This window comes from Lycorma delicatula, chromosome 1, assembly GCF_047948215.1.
Source record: "Lycorma delicatula isolate Av1 chromosome 1, ASM4794821v1, whole genome shotgun sequence".
In the NCBI taxonomy this organism is placed as follows: Eukaryota; Metazoa; Arthropoda; class Insecta; order Hemiptera; family Fulgoridae; genus Lycorma; species Lycorma delicatula.
Window position 1 is genome coordinate 403,546,393 of NC_134455.1, and position 22,481 is coordinate 403,568,873.

Consider the following 22,481-nt stretch of genomic DNA (forward strand, 5'->3'; position numbering starts at 1 on the left):
CTCCTCCTATTTTCACATTCAGCGGTCCATCTTCATTGTTTCTACTACATTTCATTACTTTCATTTTCTTCTTGTTTATTTTCATGCGGTAGTTCTTGTGTAGGACTTCATCCATGCCATTCATTGATCCTTCTAAATCCTCTTTACTCTCAACTAGAATTACTATATCATCAGCAAATTGAAGCATCTTTATCTTTTCACCTTGTACTGTTACTCTAGATCTAAATTGTTCTTTAACATCATTAATTGCTAGTTCTATATAAAGATTAAAACGTTACGGGGATAGGGAACATCCTTGTCGGACTCCCTTTTTTATTACGGCTTCTTTATTATGTTCTTCAATTATTACAGTTGCTGTTTGGTTCCTGTAAATGTTTTTCTATCTCTGTATTTGAACCCTAATTTTTTTTTTAAATGCTCAACATTTTATTCCAGTCTGCGTTATCAAATGCCTTTTCTAGGTCTATAAATGCCAAGTATGCTGGTTTGTTTCTTTAATCTTCCTTCTACTATTAATCTGAGCACTAAAATTGCTTCCCTTGTCCCTATACTTTTCCTGAAACCCAATTGGTCTTATCCTAACAATTCTTCCACTCTCTCCTCAATTCTTCTGCACAGAATTCTAGTTAAGATTTTTGATGCATGACTAGTTAAACTAATTGTTCTGTATTCTTCACATTTATCTGCTCCTGCTTTCTTTGTTATCATGACTACAACACTCTTTTTGAAATATTCCTACTGCACTCTATTTAGAAATATTCTAAATCATCATTGTTGAATACTTATGTAACAAATAACAACCATTAATTCCACATTTGCCAGTACACACATAAATGTTTGATCAATCATCCAACTAAAAATTTACCAGGGCAACATTTATTTCACTCTTCCTATGTATACATTAAAAATATTAAAAAAACATAATTACCTATTTGGTGAATACTGTATCATTCCCTAGTTGGCATTCCTCATTGTCATAGAACTCTCTGGCTATTACAAATTAATCAATTATCATACATTTATTGCATTATTATCAATGCAATATATTAAAATACTTTAACACAACTTTTACCTTCCCAGTTGCATAGTTATATAGCTAAAGAATAGTACATGAAGTATATTACAAATGAAATAGCTGTACTATATAGTGCACAATATAAGGAAGAGTTTACTAATCAGGCCTAATTTTGAATATTAGGATTTTGCAGATCTTGACATTTTGTGCATATAATAGTAGCATTCCAGAAGAATGTACCCAAATGAACATATAAGTATGTTCTGTTTTTTACTAATATCTCCCTACTGGATGAACCAATCTGGATGAAATTTAGCAAACTGATTTTTTCTTTACAGGACATTAATGTCATTTAATTTTTGTCACAGTTAATAAAGAAGATTAGGGAAATACCAACTTTATATAGCCCATATTTCAAAATTTTTCTCAAAGGATAAGTAATTTTCTTCATAACTTAATACCCCTTAGGGAGCTAAGTTACTTTTTGATGGAGTTTGACCTTATTCTAACCTCTATAAAAAAGAAGGTTTTTTGGGGTGTAAACCTTTATAGGTTTACACCCCAAAAAACCTTTTTTTTCTTCTTTTTGTAATTTCTGGGCCCAAAGTCATATTCTTATACTAATTAGATGATTCCATAAAATATTACTTTTATTCACTTAAGTGCAATTTTATTCACTTGTAGTTATGCAATTGTATTCATAGATAGAAAATAATAAGCCTATTTTTTTCTTTGCTTTTTTCATCAGTTATCACTTTGCTTGATAACTTTAGACCAACCAGATTAACCAATTTTTAGGAAATTTTGTATGATAACTTCTGAATGCAGGTCATTGATGCTGTTTAATTTTGATTACAATCAGTCTAAGGGATGGGAAGATATGTTCATCAATGTTCCTGTATCATAAAATTTCACTCAAAGAATAGAATAATTTTTTTTATATAATTCTTTACTTGCAAACTTTTTGAACCTGCTGTATAGTTAAAAATAACCCTAAATTAAAAATACGAGGATAAAAAACTATTTTTTTTCATTTTCATATATCAGAGTAATTTCCTTTTTTATACTTTTTCCTCTTAAATAGTATCTGTCAAACATGAAACCTCAGTACCCAGAATTACATAACTTTCCTTGCTTGCCAAGAAAGTTATACAAATCTTTGCTGATTTCTTTTTGAGGTATAGATTACAGATTATGAAAAATTATTAAGTAAAGATTTTCTGTTTGCACTGTAATTTTAATTAATTTTTATTTATTTTTTACTGTTAATCTATTAATATGTTCAACCTGCGATCAATAAGGAATCCTTTGGCCCAATAACATGAGAATAAAATGTGACAAGTAAATTAATTATTATTATACAAACTTATACAACCAAGATTGTATAGTTAATTGAACCTCAACCATCAAAGCACTCTTGTATCTGCTGTCTAGTATTCAAATCCATATGAAAGTAATTTACCTTTACTAGGATTTGAATCACACAACCTTCAACTTCAAAAATCAATTGTTAAATAGCTGATTTGAAATAATGATTTTAACATTAATAAACCCATTGGATTAATTATGATTAATAAATTTAAATTTATTAAAATACTCTCTGCAGCACTAGTTTTTCCATAATAAGCAGATGAATTTTTCATTAGTGCAGTACATTTTCAATGTTTTATAGTAATAATGACAAATGGTTTTGTACGACTATCACAAGAGGATGACTAACAAATTTTTGTACAAGCTAAACTGGCACAGATCTACACATAACAAGCATATGCAGTTTGAAAAGGAAGTACATGATTATTTACCATTGTCTGTCAATGAAAAGACATTGTCTTTTCCACCTAAAGTTGACATTTATAAAAATCAGTCGATTCTTTGTATAAAAAAAATATGTAATATTTTATTATTATCATTCATTTCATACGACACATTATTAATAAGAACAGTTAAAAGTAAGTAGCTTCATGAATAAAGTGAAATTATGAATGATTCATAGACTAGGTTAGGAAACAGTTGTAAATGTCCATGTAGCGAGAGATATTCAAGAAAGTAAATGTATTAAATGTAGTTGGGAAGAAAAATGTTTACAGTCATTGTGATTTTATTTTGTAATTAAATAGGATATCTAATATAAACTGGAATATTAAAAAACTGTTAGGCTACTGGTAAATGTAGTTGTACATTTCGAACAGTTTTAATGTATTGAGTTTCTGCTATCTACAGTATATTTGTATCTATACCTGCATATTTATGGTGTGTTAATAAATTTTTGGAGGTCCAATGTTACAAATTATGGAATTAATGAGTTATAGAGTTTAATAGGTTCATATTGGTAAGGTTATAAGCTTTTTTGTTTAATTCCTACTTGACTCCTTGATAGAATCACAAAATTTTTAAACTTCCTTCACTTTTTATCTCATATAATGCAAACATATCCAACACCACTCACATTGTAGGCTGTTAAAACCAGTGTTTTTTTAATACAGTAACACAGTAAAAATTTTCAACATTTCACCAACTTACTGTTCATGAAAATTAATTTTAAAAAGAATCATCATTTTTGTGGTAAATTCATACAAATTTTGAACAAAAAACATATCTCTTTATTTAAAAAATAGTTGTGAGTACAATTACATTGATTATAGAATAAACTGTTACAATATTCAGGTAACAAACCATTTGTTTCAAGAACCAAGGCAACATTTTGGGAAAGATCTTGCAACAATCAACATTGTGAGAGCAAGGGAACATGGAGTGCCAAGCTTCTATAAATATCGTCAGTTATGTGGATTAGACTTAATGAATGATTGGATCGACATGATTCCTAATTTTCGAAACTCTACTATCAACCACTATTTAGATCTTTACAGGTAGTGTAAAACATATAAAATTTAATTATTTTATATGTGAACTTTTATTAATTTAAATTACTAAACTTAAACAAAAGCTTTTTTTCTTTGTATTCCTACTTATTTTCAGGTTTACTATTGGTTTTATACAACAAATTTTATCAAAAAACATCATTGTTTTAAATACTGTACATTAAAATACTCAAATACTGTTAAACTGCTGTAAGAGTCTTGTAAAAATCTTCTCTTAACAGTCTATAACCCAACCATTGTTTATAATTACAATCATATTCATATACACAATCAATAAAACTAATAAAACTTTTGTTTAATAGATGTTAATACAAAGAAATACATTTAATAAATGACTATTTCTTCTAGAAAAGCATATTTTACTGAAAGACAATTGCACTTTTATCATAGGGGTCACATATTTTACTTTAAAGGTAGCCCTATTTGCTGAAAGTGAATCAATTTGATGTCCCTGCATATGAAGTATGTTCACTGGTGGGCATAAATCTTAAATAAAGCTATTCAAAGTTATCATTTAAATTTATTACCAAGTAGTATTATTCTCAGATTTTATTTTGTTACTAGTATTGATTTTTCTGTTACTTTGATTCAAACAGTCCCTGGGAAAGAAAATATAAATTTTCTATTTTGAACTTTTAAATATAAAATATTGTACACTTATTAAATATAAAAAAATTCTTATTATCTAATCTTAAACTATAGTTTGTAATGCCATATTGATATTGAATAGAGTTTTGTGTGTATAATTTGTTTAAAGATTTACAAATAGATACTCTATTGACTAATATTGTTTTCCTACTTATAAAAAGTGAAAAAAAATGTTGAGGTGCAATAGACATTAAATAAACAGATATTACATTAACTATAATCTATAATATTTTGCCAGCTGCAGAGAAAATTATAGTAAAATATAAATTCTCACTAGTTAGTGCAGTATTTATTTTAACCAAGATAAAATAAGTAATTATATTTCTCTGTAGCAAAAACAAGGTTATTCATCATATTTGTATCTTGTAGACAACAAATTATGAAATAGGACAAATTATTGAACAAATAAAATACAGTAAAAAAAAAAAGGTGATTGCATTGTACCATTAATAAGGATAAGTAGATATTAGGTAATTGAACAATGTATTTACATTATTAAAATTTCATTGTTAAAGTGTCAAATGTCAAGTTAGTTCCATTATTAGTATTTTATATTAAATAAAGTTTATAAATATAAAATGAAAATAATTTTACATAACTAATTCATAAACTCCAATTACTAATTATTTTTTTTTAATACATCTTTAATTATTTGTAAATTGTGTTTTTGATAACACTAATTATTATTGTAATTTCATAAAACATAACTGATGACATAATAATAAGTTTAGAACATTTCCATTTTTTTTATATCCTTATATTTTTTCTTGTTTGTGTTGATAGGTTTTATATCTTTGTTATACCTCAATCCCTTAATATCTTTGTTAAATATCAACTATTTCATCTATGTAAGCATATTGTCATTTTCATCCACCTGACTGTTGAATTCATCCCATAGCTTTTTGTGATGATTTCTCCCATTTTATCTTTATTATACATCAGAAGAATATTTTCCCAACCGAGTTTATCAATCACTTATACACACATAGGTATATGTATATTCTTTATTTTAAAATCAATAAGAGAACATTTGAATCCTAAATTTCTAAACACACGGTAGATTATTAGCTCACAATCAAAAAATTCTTTTGTTTTCATTTATTCTTTAGAACATCAAATGCTCAATAGAAATCAAAATAACATTTATTGATATTGTATTAATTGAAATTATCATCATAAACATTGCTACAGGTTAATATCTAATCGATAGCATACCTTTAATAACGTTTTATTAAAGAATATGAAACAGGAACTAGACATTGAATAATTCAGGTAATAAAAAATATTATATTATAATATTCAGGTTTTATAAAAAATTATAACCATTTAGTACATATGGGAATTCCATCAGCATCTCTGATGAATTTGTAATCACAACCTCCATCATCATGAGATTGCAACATTTGTAAAAACAAATTCACTAATTCTTTTAATTAACCATTCATTATTTATTTTAAAAGATATTTTTAAGCTTTATTAATCTCTACATTATGCTTCACCAGGTAATTTTTCTGTTTCTTTATAAATCAACCATAGTCAAGGACATGAGATATAAAGAATTTTCAGATATTCTGAAGAAAACTTGTTTGTCAAAAGGAAGATAACAATTAAATTCAGTTGTTAAAACAACAAACTTTTCATGACTCATTTTAACAAATTCTAAACTTTCTATAGCATATTTTTTTATTTTGTTCCGATTCACAAATTTTTGGATACAGTATTTTCGTTTACACAATTTAATATGTTATCAATATTCATTATCTCTTTTTATTATTTAAATAAATGAAAACACACCTGTTACTGCAACGTTATAGCTAACTTAGGATTATTTTTAAGTTCCTCTTTAAAATTAGAGAAAGGAGCAGTGCTTTTACTATTCGTAAGAGAATTTTTCTAATTATCTTTTTTTCTATGTCATCCAATTGACTTTTAATGACACAATCATTTTTGTATACACCAGGTATTGTACTGTCAATACGTTTATTTTTAGATTTAGTGAAAGAAATATTATCTTTAATGACAACTTTTAAATTTGTAAATAATAAAAACTCATATTTAAGCATTTCCTTCAAATATATAATCACTGGTATTGCTAGCTTATGGCCAGCCTTAATAACAGACTTTTTATTTTTATTTTTCTACTATAATGAAATTCACTACACATATATGTGCACAGGAATATTAAAAGTAATTTTTGTAGTGTATGAAAAATGGCATGCCTGACCAGGATTCAAACCCGGGACATCCGGACAAAAGACCGAGATGAAGGCCTTTACACAGATATTCAGTCGTTTTAAACTGATTATGCTTTTGTTGAATGTTATTGTCACCTGGAGGGCCACAATTAAACTTTTTATGGAACGTATGTTGAACTATGACAGATTCACATTTAGCAAACTGTAAAACACAGGTTTCTGATTAGAAGTCACTTTCTTTGGCTTCAGTGGTGCTGTCAAGCAGAGAGATAGAAAATCAATCTACGGCCATGAGAGCAACTAAAATTGTCTTTTTTCTTTGATTTTACTGTACACTTCAACGACTTTTATGGGAAAGTTTATTGTTGAGGTTGTTAGTACGGATCTGAGCCATTCAGAAAGTGGCTCTTTAATAGTTAGATCTAGGTGCAGGGTCTTCGTTCCGCGGTTAGGTTTCTAGCTCAGTTCCTGAGGGCGACGTGGTAGCTGCAGGTGTCCGTTGTCTTGATTCTGAAGGCATAAACACGTAAATCTATCTCGGAGTGAATTTTTACCGATGTAGATGTCCCTCGGGGCATCTGCATCGGTGGCATCTCTGCGGGGCCTGGACTGAAAGCTGTGTGGCACAATCAGTTTGAGGGCGAGAAGATGTCCTCCGTTAAAGCCACTACTGGCTAGGAACGGAGGGGGTGGTATAGCGACCGGACACGCTACGAGGTGGGATCTTCTCCCCTCGGGGGGAAATCGAGATGTACACTTCAACGAAGAGATATTATTCCAATTGAAACACTAATATGTTTTTTGTACACCGATACAATAAAGATATGAAAAATCTTACAATCCTTCTAAAATTTTAGATCTTAAAAATTATTGTTAACTTTGATACTTTAATCATTTCCATGCATTAATTAATTCTGGAATTTTAACTTTTTAAAATCACATATAATTTTTCAATAAACTTTTATTTTCTCCAAATTTTATTGAATTATGATTTAAATTTTTAAAAAAAATTATTTCAGCCATCCAGAAGATATTGATCTGTGGTCAGCTGGTGTAGCAGAGGTTCCTGAAAAGGGGAGCATGGTGGGACCAACTTTCACTTGTATAATAGCAAAAACATTTCGTGATTTAAAAAGGGGTGATAGATTTTGGTATGAAAATAGAGGATGGCCAAGTTCCTTCACACCAGGTATTATAAAAGATTAAGATACATTATATTAAAAATATATATATATCTACTAAACTTAATGAACTAATCATAAAGTAAAATATCAGATGTAGACTTTTGAGAAATTTTTTATTCTAGAATTATGCTTATTTATTAATACTTAAGTTGTTCATTAAATTTTGTGTCATATTTTTTTTATGTTTATTTAAAATTTTTTATTGATTTTCAGTTGATAAAATAAAAATAATCAAAAAAAGAAATGCTGCTTGTATTAAATGGTTATATTACACATTGACAATAATAATAATAATATCTTCTCTATATATATAAAAATCAATGTTTGTTTGTCTGTCTGTTCCAACTTAACTCAAGAAGATCTACCTGACAGATTTGTCTAAAATTTTGCACACCTACACTTTGAAGCCCTGCGATGAACATAGGCTAATTTTTTTGGACCTCCGACATAACGGTTGAGAGTTATCAGCGTTAAAGTTACTTTTTACTTTTAAAGTAATCAGATATTTTTTAACTGAGGGGGGAAACCTCCCTCATTTAAAAAAAAAATTAAAAATCACGTTGTTTTTTCCAAATTATCTACCGAAAATGTTTTCACAGTTGTTATATAGGAGTTATTTTTTGAAGGGGGTTTGGGGGCGCAGCCCCCGTGTTGGTAAATAAAAAAAACGGATTTTCTGTTATCAGATAACGTATCTAAATTACATGAAATTTTTTCTAAAAACATTAAGCTCAACTTGGAGTAAAGTTGATAATGTCCAAAATTTTCCAGTTGAAAAAAGAACTTTGGAAACCTGGAAAACCAAAGTGCCGAGCGAAGCAAGGCCTGGCGGGAGGTCTGGCAAAGCCGGGCCGATCAGCTAGTTATTTATAAAAACAAAAAAATACAATGATATTTTACTTAGTTATAAGTAAAAAATAACTGAAAAGTTTGCCAAAAAAGAAAATAATAATTGAACATAGGAACACTTTATCTCCATATATTGTCCATTGTGTATAGAACTGTCTCCATTCATTTTGTCCAAAGCCTTCTTCTTCACCCATTTATAACCTCTAATCTTCACCTCATCTATTAACTTTGTCCTTCTTCTTCCTCCCTTCCTTTCTACTTCTACTGACCCTTCCAATGCAGTTGTTAAGATTCCACTTCCTCTAATCACATCAACTAACTTATTTCCTTTTCTTTTTTAAACCTTCTATTTAAGTGCTCTATCTTCTTTAATCCTGTTCATTACTTCCTCATTCCTCACTTCATCTGTCCATCTTATCCACCCTTCTGCATATCAAATCTCAAAAGCCTCAACCAGTTTTCTCCTCTTCCTTGTTGTTCATGTTTCACTTCTAAAAACAAGATACTCCACACGGCATATATGTAGCATTTGGCTAATCTCTTCCTTAACTCCAAGTTCAAACTTTTACTATAATAATTTCAAAAAGTAAAGAATATTTAGTGTGGGCTTTTCATCACTATATATATATAGTCACTGTATAAACTTAACTTCCTATGTTAAAAACAATTCCAATTATTATTTCAATGAAATTCACACGAACTTATAATTAACAGCAATAGCTTCAAAAACAAACATTTATGTTACTCTCTGAGAAGAATATCAAAGGTAACATTTATCCATCTTTCAAATTAAAATTATTTCCTTCTTAATAAGTCCAAACATCTTTGGTTGTAAATTAAATATATCCTCAAAGTATTTAAAAAATGATCTGTAAACCGGCTTCTAAATGCAAAATATATTCATATAATTAATTTAGGAGTTAAAAAACTAATTTAAGAGATTTTGCAATGACTTGATATTATCATATAAGTTATATGCCCATATCTGAGCACCATAAAATATAATTAATGTGCATTAAATGAGATTTTAAATTTAATAAAACGCAGTTAACAAAAAATAATAAAAATATTAGCTAAAATAATAATGTTATACTACCCTATTAAACGGCATTTGTACATGTGTCTGTATGTATGTGCACCCTCCTTATCTTAGCACCGGAATGTACCAATCACTAGTGGATGTTAATATTTTCTGTTCATTCTAGGAAGGAGATATGAAATAAACAAACTGCGATTGTGGTAGTGTGTGTAATACAGCACACTAATGTATGCGCCAAGCTGTTGTAACTATTGAATGTTTATAAACAAAAATCGTTGTTTATCATCACCTTCAAATTGCAGTATAAATTCTCTTATTCCATACTGGATATTTTTAATTTTCTTTTAATTATAGTTCTGTGTTTCAGTACTTTTTATGACACACATGTGCATGTGTTGTATTCGGTTATTGTGTGATTATTTTGCAATTTATTTACTGTGCGATTATTGTGAGATTTCGTGGTTTGATTAGCCTACACATATGTGTATTCGAATAGTTTATCAATATGGCTGATAATTCAGGAACATCTTTTAATAAGCATAAAAAAGGGAAACATTTGCGAAGTGGTGAAAAAAAAAGTTAAATATATTCAGTCAACTGCTGGAGAAAAATTTTAAGTTGATTAAAAAGGAAATAGTGAAACTTGCTTCTGAACTAAATGCTGTGTCAGTTAGTAGTATTAATAGATTACAAACTGAAATGAATAGTAAAGGAAAGGAAAAAATTCCTGTTAAAAACTGAAAACATGAAAAACCTGTTCTAGGAAAATTGGATGAATTTGACAAAAATATAATAATATTGAATGTACATAATTTCTTTTTTCAAAATGAAATAACCTTAAAAAATTACTGGCTGTGATAAACTGTGACAGAGTTTACCAAAGATTGGACGCACTAGTTTATACAAAGTACTGTTGTTGATGGATTTTAAACTTATTAAAAGAAATAAAATGTAATTGTTGATCGAAAGATCATAATTTGGCAGCATTATTTTTAAAAAAAATAGCTAATTATTGAATGAGATGTGGGTAAATGAAGGCCACACCACTTCAAGAATTTGGTGTGATACTACAGTTACATCGGTAAAAACATTATTTCTCTCAGGATTAAGCAGGAGCCTACAAACTGCAATAAATATCTACTTCTTAGAATGAACAAAGAGTATATCTCGTAGTGATCAGGTGTATATATATATATATATATATATATATATATATATATATATATATATATATATTATTTATTATATATTATATTATTTATATATATTATTATAGTGTTATATTATTAATATATAGATATATAGCATATATATTAATAATATATTTTTTTAATCAATTTTTGACACCTAATGCATTCCGAGATGGCACCTGCCCGGAGGGCCTAGCTAGTTAAATAATAAAAATGCTAACTTCAGTTTACATTACTACATTAACTAAAATGTAAAACCTCAATTTACATTTTATATTATTAGTATCAATTATTTTATTAAATCAATTTAACACAAATTTTTCTTTTGAAACCTGTAAATTGAAGTATGCATGAGGTAGTGAAGTAGGCATCATAATAATGCAAATATCTGTAATAGCATTAATATTACGTTCCTAGGATGACTTTTATTTTTCTGCAGATAACTTTTATTCTTTTCTTGCCAAACCATAATTATTTTTAAAAATTGATGGAAAATATATTCACAATTCCAAAGGAAAAATACAGTTCTACTTTCTTAGTATTCATATATAGCAACTTTTTAATTGGAGTGTTATTATATTGTTACATAGCTAATATTTTTATTAATTGAAAAGTAAGGTACTTGCGTATTAACGCAAATTAACAGGAGTGTTTTGATTATTTAAATAATAAATAATTGCAATAATTACTGAATTTATTAAATAAATACTCAAAAAATTACAGTGTTAATTAGTCAAGGTTAGCGAGCGTAGGTTAAGTTTGGTTAAATTATATTTATAAAATAAATAAATATAAATAACCATTTATTAAAATTAATAAAGATAATGTTCATTTTCCACCGAAATCTGATTGACTACTTTGTTTTTAAATAAAGCTGTAGCTGCAGTGGCGTTAATATGTAAGTACCAAAAGTAATTATTGAAAACGCATGTTGTTTCCAGAAACAGTAAAGAGTGAGAAAATCTTATTTATTTACAGTTCAATCACAAGAGATGAAGACGAATTGGCAAAAATCATTATCAAATACAGATTTAATTCTGAGTGATTGTAAATACCGGCCTCTTGGTTTAAAGATCTATCAATAAGTTTAATTTGTTAATCAAATTAGGTAAATTGAAAGTAAATAGATATTCAGCCTGATTTCTATCTAGTTAAAAACAACTGAAGTGGAAATCTGAATCTCAGATTTTTAACAATCAAACACCTTTTTTATTATTGTATCCAACGAGGACAATGTTTTTTTGTAATTAAGTCTCAAACTGTCACATTTCATTTTCTCTCGTTTAGCTATTCTCGTTTCTTTTTTTTATATACTTTAAAAAGCAAATTATTTAATTATTAATTTTGGGCATTAATAAAAAATATTTGTTTTCAGAGCAACTTGCAGAAATACGTAAGATACGATTGTCAAGACTTCTTTGTGATGGAGGTGATAATATACAGACATTACAACTGAAAGCAATGGAAATACCTGATTATGAAGAGTGTGTATTACTATAATAAATTTATGCCTTTAATTTTTAAGTTTATTTAGTTTTATATATTTTGATAATCTTGAGAAATGGATTATTTAATAATCTAAAAATTATTACCTTTGTAATCAGTTACATTAATTTGAATGAAACAGGAAAAAGTATCACGTTTTTACTTAGTTATTTTGACGTTATTTTGATAGCATTTCTTTTTTTACGTATCTTCTACATGAATAATTTTGTGAAAAAATTTATTTTACAAGTAAAATATTTTAAACTCAGAAATCACTTAGAACAAAAGGATGAAATTATTCCCTCTTTAAATTATGATCACAATAATATTTCACTCAAATATAATATGACAATACACTTTTAAAAATGTGTAATATTATCCAATGATAAAAATATTTTTGAATAATGAAGCATGAAGAAAAATACAAGAGTAATTGAACTGAATTTCTAATATTTTATGTTAAAATGTTTATATTAATGGGATGTATAATTACAATTCAGTAATGATAATCCAAAAAAAGTGATTGATGATTTCAGGCTCTATATATCAACAAGATGCAAATATTCATATGTACTTAATGCGATAAAGAATTAAACAAATTAAATATAAAGTTGCATTGTTTACTTTTTGTGACAGTTATTTGCGTTTTTTTTTTCTTGATATCGTCACATAAGCTTGAAGCTTGTGCGTGGGATATGGAATTGTATAACATATGAAAAATGCTATGCTTGTTTGGAATTTGAACCCGGGACCACTAGATGAAAGTCGCTACCACTCCGCCAAGGAGATCGGTAAATTTATGTTAAAATAATCAATTCTTTATTGATAAATCAAATTTATTAAATGTAATGTTTTAAAGATTTAAATCACATTTTCATTCATAATTGTGTGTATCTTCATCGTTCCAACACCTGTAGGGAAAGATACCAACCTTGTGACAATTGTGGTTGTCATACCACCCCGCCGTTCCTAGCCCTCCTGATGGGCTGTAATGGACATTGTCTTTTGACTCTCTTACTGATTACATATCACAGTCATCAGCCGGCCCTCAGTTGAGATGCCGCTGATGTAAATGCCTCTGTAAACATTTATATCAGTGAATTTTAACTCAGCCTTTGTTGTAGGCTTCTTTCGCACACCTCTGTCCTGCATCGTTGCTCTCTGAACTAGTTAACCGAGTTCACGGAAGCACGAACCCTGAACATAGTTCAATACTTTAAACAAGCTATAAGTGATTGTAATTGTCTCATAAATATATGAGCCTATTTCAGTAATATTAATGCACACCAGAAGAAATGTTGATCGCAACAATGAAATTTAGACGTAGTTCCCTTAGTGATCTGAATATGATCAATTCCAAGTCTTAAACTTAATTGCCACTATGGACTCTGGTCTGGTCTACCAGGGAGTAGAGGACAGACCTCTTTCTTCCACTTGGCTCCATTGCAGAGTCCCATAGGACATTTACTTCATCACGTAACAAACTACCCTCGTCAAGATAGTGCTACATCTCTCAGCTGCAAGGACAACTATGCCCTTGGCAGTGCAACACCATCCCACTGAGCAATACTGCTACTCATTCATAAACTGCCCTCATCAAAACAGCGCTATACTGTGTATATCTTCATCTCAATTCCCTCCCAAGGGGAGAAGATCCTGCCTCTTAGCGTGTCCGGTCGCTACACCACCCCCTCCGTTCCTTGCCAGTTGTGGCTTTAGTAGTGTGTATATTTTCAGCAGAGATGCACTGGTACTGAACGATACTGCTTTTTTAGAGAAATAAAAATTTGTCCTTTCACATAAAATTTGTTTTAACTTTAAGCCATCCTACATTTTATTTTAACATAACAGATATAACCTAAATTATAAAAATCAGTCTCCATTAAAATGATCCTTGCTTTTGAATATCTAAAGGCAAATGACAAAGTAAAGGCAGTTACGTTTATATGGATTTGAATACTACATTGTGAATACTGGTGTTCTTTGGTGGTTGGGTTTCAATTAACCACAAATCTCAGGAATGGTTGACATGAGACTGTACCAGGCTACACTTCATTTACATTCATATATATCATCCTAATTCATCGACTGAAGTAATACCTTATGGTGGCTCCAGAGAAGAAAAAAAAGGCAGACAAAATAAGTCGTTAAAAATGTAACTCACATACAAAGATTGTAATTTATACAAAAGGTAACATGATATAGGATCTTAATAATAATGCTGAGATTAAAGATTAACACAACAGAAAGAAATTGAGAGTAGCATCAAATTATTCAAATGACCATTGACCACAAAACTAAACAAAAATCAGCAACAAAGTTTAATTTTCTGATATATTTGGTTAAAAAATACACCACAAAGTTAAACAATTAGTTGTTCATATCATCTTGTTACCTTGTTAAGACAACACTTGATGTGTGAATAATGCATCTGTACCAGTATGTTATTTTTTGGGCTCATTATCAGTAAGAATATTTTGTGTGCTGCAAAAATATTTTTTGCTAAGATGGGAAATACTTTGACAGCAGGAAGTCCACAAGGTTTAATAAAATTGAAAAGAAATTTATTGGCCTCAAATTTCTGTACGAAAGACAAAACTATTATATTTGTTTATATTTATTACCAATATCGTATAATAAATTGACTGGCTATATCAAAAATATAATATATATATATAAAAATAACAAATACAAAAAAAAATTCAACTGTAATATGTAATACAAAACTGTATATGAATTGTAACTACATAACAAAAATATAAGCATACTAATAAGTAATTAGTTTACAAAACTGATTTTCCGTAAAATTAAAAAAATTAAACCGCATTTAAATTTAAATCTGTCAAATAAATATTACTTTAGTCTCACCAAAAATTTTAATAAGAAATTCATCTTTCATAATGTAATTTTTTCAATAAATCTAAGATTTGTGTTTATCCTATGAAAGTTATTCCTTTTTCTTTTATAATATCAGCAGTTACTGATGATAGTGTGGGGTTAAAAGCATTGAAAACTTATTTTCAGCCAAATTAGAAAATCTGTTTTATTAATTAGAAACCATCCATTTGTTTATATTTATGAATGTACAATCTTTACTGAGAATAGTCATTTATTTTTAAAAAATGATGATTTCACATCTATCAAACCAACACCAGAACTGTTTTCATGTAATTCAACACAATTTTGGGTTATTAGAAAGTGCCTTATTATGCTTCTGTTCCCAATTTTATTAAATTTCCGAATCATTTAAAAAAAATCTTCTTAGCAATCTATTTAAAATATAATTAAAAGTGTTTTTTTTTCACTGAAAAAATGTTACCTTTAAATGAATAATTTTTTTAAAAAATTGTTTAAATACTTAATATTTTGCATCTTCATTTTTTTTTTATATTTTGCTTAATGAATTAATTAACCATGGAAGCTTAAAGTTTGTACTCGGGAATATGGAAATGAAATTTGGAACATTAGAAAAATGCCATTCCTGACAGAGATTCAAACCCAGGACTCCGGATGAAAGGAAGTGATGCTACGACTCTGAAACAGAGATTTTAATATGTAAATAAATATATGTTCACCAATATTATTCAACTGTGCTCTAGAAATGGTAATCTGGGAAATGACTCAAAAAAAGCCACCAAAAATTAAAAATAGGCCGAAAAATCAAAACAAACTGTCTTGGTTTCATTGATGACACAGATTTTTGAACTTCAAAACATTGCGAATAAAATTGGTCCCAAAAATAAAAAAAAACCAACAAAACCTCAAAAATTAACCTGGTATACGTACAATAAAAAATGCCTGTTAATAAACGCAAAAATGAAACTATACAACACAGTGTTAAAACCAGAAGCCACTTACGCAGCAGAAATACTCTTCCACCTGAACGAACAATCAATGACAGACAGACTCCAGAAAATTGAAAGAACTTGCATCAATAAAAAGTACTGTAAAGACAGGCAGTGGTGGATTGTGCCCAATGAAGTCTTGTACAAAGATTTAGAACCCATCACTGATTTTTTTTTTTTTTTTTTTTTTTTTGGGTGAAAAACGGTTGGTCGTATCATCGCCCGGAAAATAAATAAATAAATAAAAGTAATTAAAACTTAAAACTACTATCACAGGAAGCAAAATCCAGAATGGGTGTAAAAGGCCCATTCTCGGATAACAAAAACACTAACATGTAACTTAAAACTACGTTAAAAACTATCATATTAAAACTAAATAAAACTTAAAACCAAAAAAAGAGATAAAACTTACAACTGATATCACAGACGAATTTAAAAAACATTAAAAAAAAACAAAAAAAATATGAATATATATATATATATATATAAAAAAAATTCCGATAGGGAGTGTAAAAGGCTCGCTACTCGGATAAAAAAAACAATACACAGGACTAGAGTAATTAAATTTTTTGTATTAACACTATACTACGCAAAAACAGAAACATCTGGTTTAAAACCTCTTTATCATTACACAAGATACCACGGATGTTTCTGGGTAGTTTAAATTTACGACCCAATGCCGCATAACATATGCAGTCCACGAGTATGTGGCGCACAGTCACGCGGCAGTTGCATCGTGCGCATAGAGGTGGTTGTTCTCTTGTAAACAGGTACTCGTGTGCCATCCGCAATCGACAGAGAACTACTTCCTCATGCCGGGGTTTTCTGTATGAGGAGTCCCATGGTAACACAGAATCTTTAATCTGACGGAGTTTATTATCAATGGCAGCCGTCCAATCACCTTGCCACCTTGCTCTTAATAATTGTTTTTCATAGTTAATGAAATCAGAAGTAGCAACTCGGGTGGTGAAAGGAGGCTGGTTACATGCTTCTTTGGCAGCGGAATCTGCATGTTCATTACCTGGAATCCCTACGTGGCTAGGGATCCAGCAAAAACTTAATTCTGTGTTGCAATTATTTAACTCAGCGATTGCGTTGTAAATTTCAATGACGATAGTATGTTTGGAATAAAAGTTTTTTAACGCTTGGAGAGCACTACACGAGTCACTGCAAATAAGAATTTTTCTATATTTAGGGTTAATGATGTTTAGAGCCTTATTTATAGCGTATAGTTCAGCGGTAAATACACTCGTAATACCGGGTAGACCAAACATATAAGTTCTTTCATTGACAACAAATGCACACCCAACTGTATCGTTTTGTTTCGATCCATCAGTGTATACAACCGCGTGTGGTTTCATCTTGGAGACAACACACTGAAACATTTGCTGAAAGACAATAGATGGTGTTGATTGTTTATTGTATGTAGTCAGATCAAAATAAAAATTTATAAGGTTTATTCTCCATGGAGGATATGAGCAAGCATACATAGGAAAGAATGACGGTGTGTCAACATTTATATGCTGCAGCAGACGCCAGGTACGGACACCTACAGGTGCAGTACGACGTGGATGGTCCTCATACTTTCTTAGATTAGGATTTCTAAAGACCGAGTCAAGAGCCGGGTGATTTGGCTGTCCTCTGAGACGAGCAAAGTAAGATAATAAAAGCTGGTCTCGTCTATCCCAAAGTGATGGTTCACCACAGTCTACAAGTAAGCTTGCGACAGAACTTGATCTAAACGCGCCTGTGGCAAGCCGAAGGAAAGCATGATGTACACTATCCAGCATTTTAAGTACGAATTGACGAGCTGAAGAGTAGGCGACACAACCATAATCTAAACAGGAGCGAACAAAGGAATAGTAAAAACGTATCATACATGATCTATCGGCTCCCCAGTTGGTGTTAGTAAGGACTCGCATCATATCTAGAATTTTGGGACATTTTGTTTTCAATTCTTTTAAATGTTTGACCCAAGTAAGACGGCTATCAAAAAATAAACCTAAAAACTTGGCGTAAGTAGAGATAGCAATAGTCTCTCCGTTCAGAAATATTTGCGGAATAGAAGGGTTTCGTAGCCGAGAAAAAACTACACATTTTGTTTTTTCGGATGAAAATGTGAAACCAGTAATCCTGGACCAAGCTTCAAGGTGAGATGTAGTGTTCTGCAGTAGTCTCTCTGCTGTAGGTGCTGAACGGCTTGCAATGTAGATAGCAAAGTCGTCAGCAAATAGAGAGCATGAGACAGGAGCCTGCACACATTTGGTAATATCGTTTATGGCTACAGAATATAAGGTGGCACTTAATACACTACCTTGGGGCACTCCATTCTCCAAGATGACACTATCTGAGAGCGAATCGTCCACACGAACACGAGCCGTTCGGTGATTTAAGAATCCCTGGATAAAAGCAAGCATATTGCCCTTGATTCCCCATTCTTTGAGAGTGTTAAGAATACCACGTCGCCAGGCTGGGTCATACGCCTTTTTTATATCGAAGAAGATAGCGACGAGGTGCTGCCGATTTAGGAAAGCGTTTTGTATGGCTGTTTCTAGTGACACTAAATGGTCAATAGAAGATCGTCCTTGTCGAAAACCACACTGTTCTGGAGATAGAAAGCCATGTTTCTCCAAGTACCATGTAAGTCTATGGTTTACCATTCTCTCCATTATTTTTGAACTTCAAAACATTGCAAATAAAATTGGTCCCAAAAATAAAAACAAACCAACTAAACCTCAAAAATGAACCTGGTATACATACAATAAAAAATGCCTGTTAATAAACGCAAAAATGAAACTATACAACACAGTGTTAAAACCAGAAGCCACTTACGCAGTAGAAATACTCTTCCACCTGAACGAACAATCAATGACAGACAGACTCCAGAAAATTGAAAGAACTTACATCAATAAAAAGTACTGTAAAGACGGGCAGTGGTGGATTGTGCCCAATGAAGTCTTGTACAAATATTTTAGAACCCATCACTGATACCATGCATAAGAGAAGACTAAGGTTCATTGGACATATCATGAGGATAAGAGGACTTCTGAAACTGTTAGTACAGTACAATCTCAACTCGAAAAACACAGACAGGATGTGGATGGATCACAGAATTAAGAGAGGATATGAAGGAAACTGGTCTTAATCAGAAAACACCATATATAAAAATTAAACAAAAAAATGAAGAACAAAAACACTCGCTTCACACTTTCAACACTAGATAGGACACAAAGATTGGAATGTATGAAAAAGTACTGAGAGGGCTAGAAGGCTCAAACAGTCCCATCGAAGAGACTTGGATAATGGACTGATTAAAATAATGATAATAACAATAAATATGTGCTCAAAGAATTTTCATTAATATTTTCTGTATTTTTAATTAATTTGTAGTTGTTTTATATTTCATTTCCTTATATATTTATCTCAATCTTATTTCATTTGTTTATATTTTAAATAATTAATATGGACTTTTTTAATAACATGTATATTTTTATTTCATAAATAAAAACTTTTGTATTAAGGTTTTACTTTGTTTTCTCTTCATCCTTTTTTTTTTTGTCTTCAGTCATTTGACTGGTTTGGTGCAGCTCTCCAAGATTCCCTATCTAGTGCTAGTCGTTTCATTTCAGTATACCCTCTACCCTCTACATCCTACATCCCTAACAATTTGTTTTACATATTCCAAACGTGGCCTGCCTACACAATTTTTCCCTTCTACCTGTCCTTCCAATATTAAAGCGACTATTCCAGGATGCCTTAGTATGTGGCCTATAAGTCTGTCTCTTCTTTTAACTATATTTTTACAAATGCTTCTTTCATCATCTACTTGCCGCAACACCTCTTCATTTGTCACTTTATCCACCCATCTGTTTTTTAACATTCTCCTGTAGCACCACATTTCAAAAGCTTAGTCTAATCTTTTTTATTCGGGTACTGCGATCGTCCAAGTTTCACATCCATATAAAGCGACACTCCAAACATACACTTTCAAAAATCTTTTCCTGACATTTAAATTAATTTTTGATGTAAACAAATTATACTTCTGACTGAAGGCTCGTTTAGCTTGTGCTATTCGGCATTTTATATCGCTCCTGCTTCGTCCATCTTTAGTAATTCTACTTCCCAAATAACAAAATTCTTCTACCTCCATAATCTTTTCTCCTCCTATTTTCACATTCAGTGGTCCATCTTTGTTATTTCTACTACATTTCATTACTTTTGTTTTGTTCTTGTGTTTTTTCACGCGATAGTTCTTGCATAGGACTTCATCTATGCCGTTCATTGTTTCTTCTAAATCCTTTTTACTCTTGGCTAGAGTTACTATATCGTCAGCAAATTGTAGCATCTTTATCTTTTCACCTTGTACTGTTACTCTGAATCTAAATTGTTCTTTAACATCATTAACTGCTAGTTCCATGTAAAGATTAAAAAGTAACGGAGATAGGGAACATCCTTGTCGGACTCCCTTTCTTATTACGGCTTCTTTCTTATGTTCTTCAATTGTTACTGTTGCTGTTTGGTTCCTGTACATGTTAGCAATTGTTCTTCTATCTCTGTACTTGAACCCTAATTTTTTTTAAATGCTGAACATTTTATTCCAGTCTACGTTATCAAATGCCTTTTCTAGGTCTATAAACGCCAAGTATGTCGGTTTGTTTTTCTTTAATCTTCCTTCTACTATTAATCTGAGGCCTAAAATTGCTTCCCTTGTCCCTATACTTTTCCTGAAACCAAATCGGTCTTCTCCTAACACTTCTTCCACTCTCCTCTCAATTCTTCTGTATAGAATTCTAGTTAAGATTTTTGATGCACAACTAGTTAAACTAATTGTTCTGTATTCTTCACATTTATCTGCCCTTGCTTTCTTTGGTATCATGACTATAACACTTTTTTTGAAGTCTGACGGAAATTCCCCTTTTTCATAAATATTACACACAGTTTGTATAATCTATCAATCGCTTCCTCACCTGGGCTGCGCAGTAATTCTACAGGTGTTCCGTCTATTCCAGGAGCCTTTCTGCCATTTACATCTTTTAATGCTGGCTTAAATTCAGATCTCAGTATGGTTTCTCCCATTTCATCCTCCTCAACTTCCTCTTCTTCCTCTATAACACCATTTTCTAATTCATTTCCTCCGTATAACTCTTCAATATATTCCACCCATCTATCGACTTTACCTTTCGTATTATATATTGGTGTACCATCTTTGTTTAACACATTATTAGATTTTAATTTATGTACCCCAAATTTTTCTTTAACTTTCCTGTATGCTCCGTTTATTTTACCAATGTTCATTTCTCTTTCCACTTCTGAACACTTTTCTTTAATCCACTCTTCTTTCGCCAGTTTGCACTTCCTGTTTATAGCATTTCTTAATTGCCGATAGTTCTTTTTACTTTCTTCATCACTAGCATTCTTATAATTTCTACGTTCATCCATCAGCTGCAATATATCGTCTGAAACCCAAGGTTTTCTACCAGTTCTCTTTATTCCGCCTAAGTTTGCTTCTCCTGATTTAAGAATTTCCTTTTTAACATTCTCCCATTCTTCTTCTACATTTTCTACCTTATCTTTTTTACTCAGACCTCTTGCGATGTCCTCCTCAAAAATCTTCTTTACCTCCTCTTCCTCAAGCTTCTCTAAATTCCACCGATTCATCTGACGCCTTTTCTTCAGGTTTTTAAACCCCAATCTACATTTCATTATCACCAAATTATGGTCGCTATCAATGTCTCCTCTAGGGTAAGTTTTGCAGCCAACGAATTGATTTCTAAATCTTTGCTTAACAATGATATAATCTATGTGATACCTTGCAGTATCGCCTGGCTTTTTCCAAGTGTATATTCTTCTATTATGATTTTTAAATCGGGTGTTGGCAATTACTAAATTATACTTTGTGCAAAACTCTATAAGTCAGTCCCCTCTTTCATTCCTTTTGCCCAGCCCGTATTCACCCACTATATTTCCTTCCTAGCCTTTTCCAATGCTTGCATTCCAATATCCAACTATTATTAAATTTTCATCTCCTTTTACGTGTTTAATTGCTTCGTCAATTTCTTCGTATACATACTCTACCTCATCATCATCATGGGCGCTTGTAGGCATATAGACGTTAACAATCGTTGTCGGTTTAGGTTTTGATTTTATCCTTA

The 22,481-nt window shown here is 30.6% G+C and overlaps 1 protein-coding gene across 1 annotated transcript in view; it reads left to right on the plus strand.

Moving 5' to 3' along the window:
* The window catches only part of LOC142317426 (salivary peroxidase/catechol oxidase-like), a 299,683-nt gene that overhangs the window by 266,243 nt on the left and 10,959 nt on the right, over positions 1 to 22,481 (plus strand). Inside the window, exons 12-14 of the mRNA XM_075353986.1 lie at positions 3,680 to 3,882; positions 7,757 to 7,926; positions 12,375 to 12,483. Coding sequence (XP_075210101.1) covers positions 3,680 to 3,882; positions 7,757 to 7,926; positions 12,375 to 12,483 — 482 coding nt within the window. The remainder of the gene's footprint in view (positions 1 to 3,679; positions 3,883 to 7,756; positions 7,927 to 12,374; positions 12,484 to 22,481) is intronic.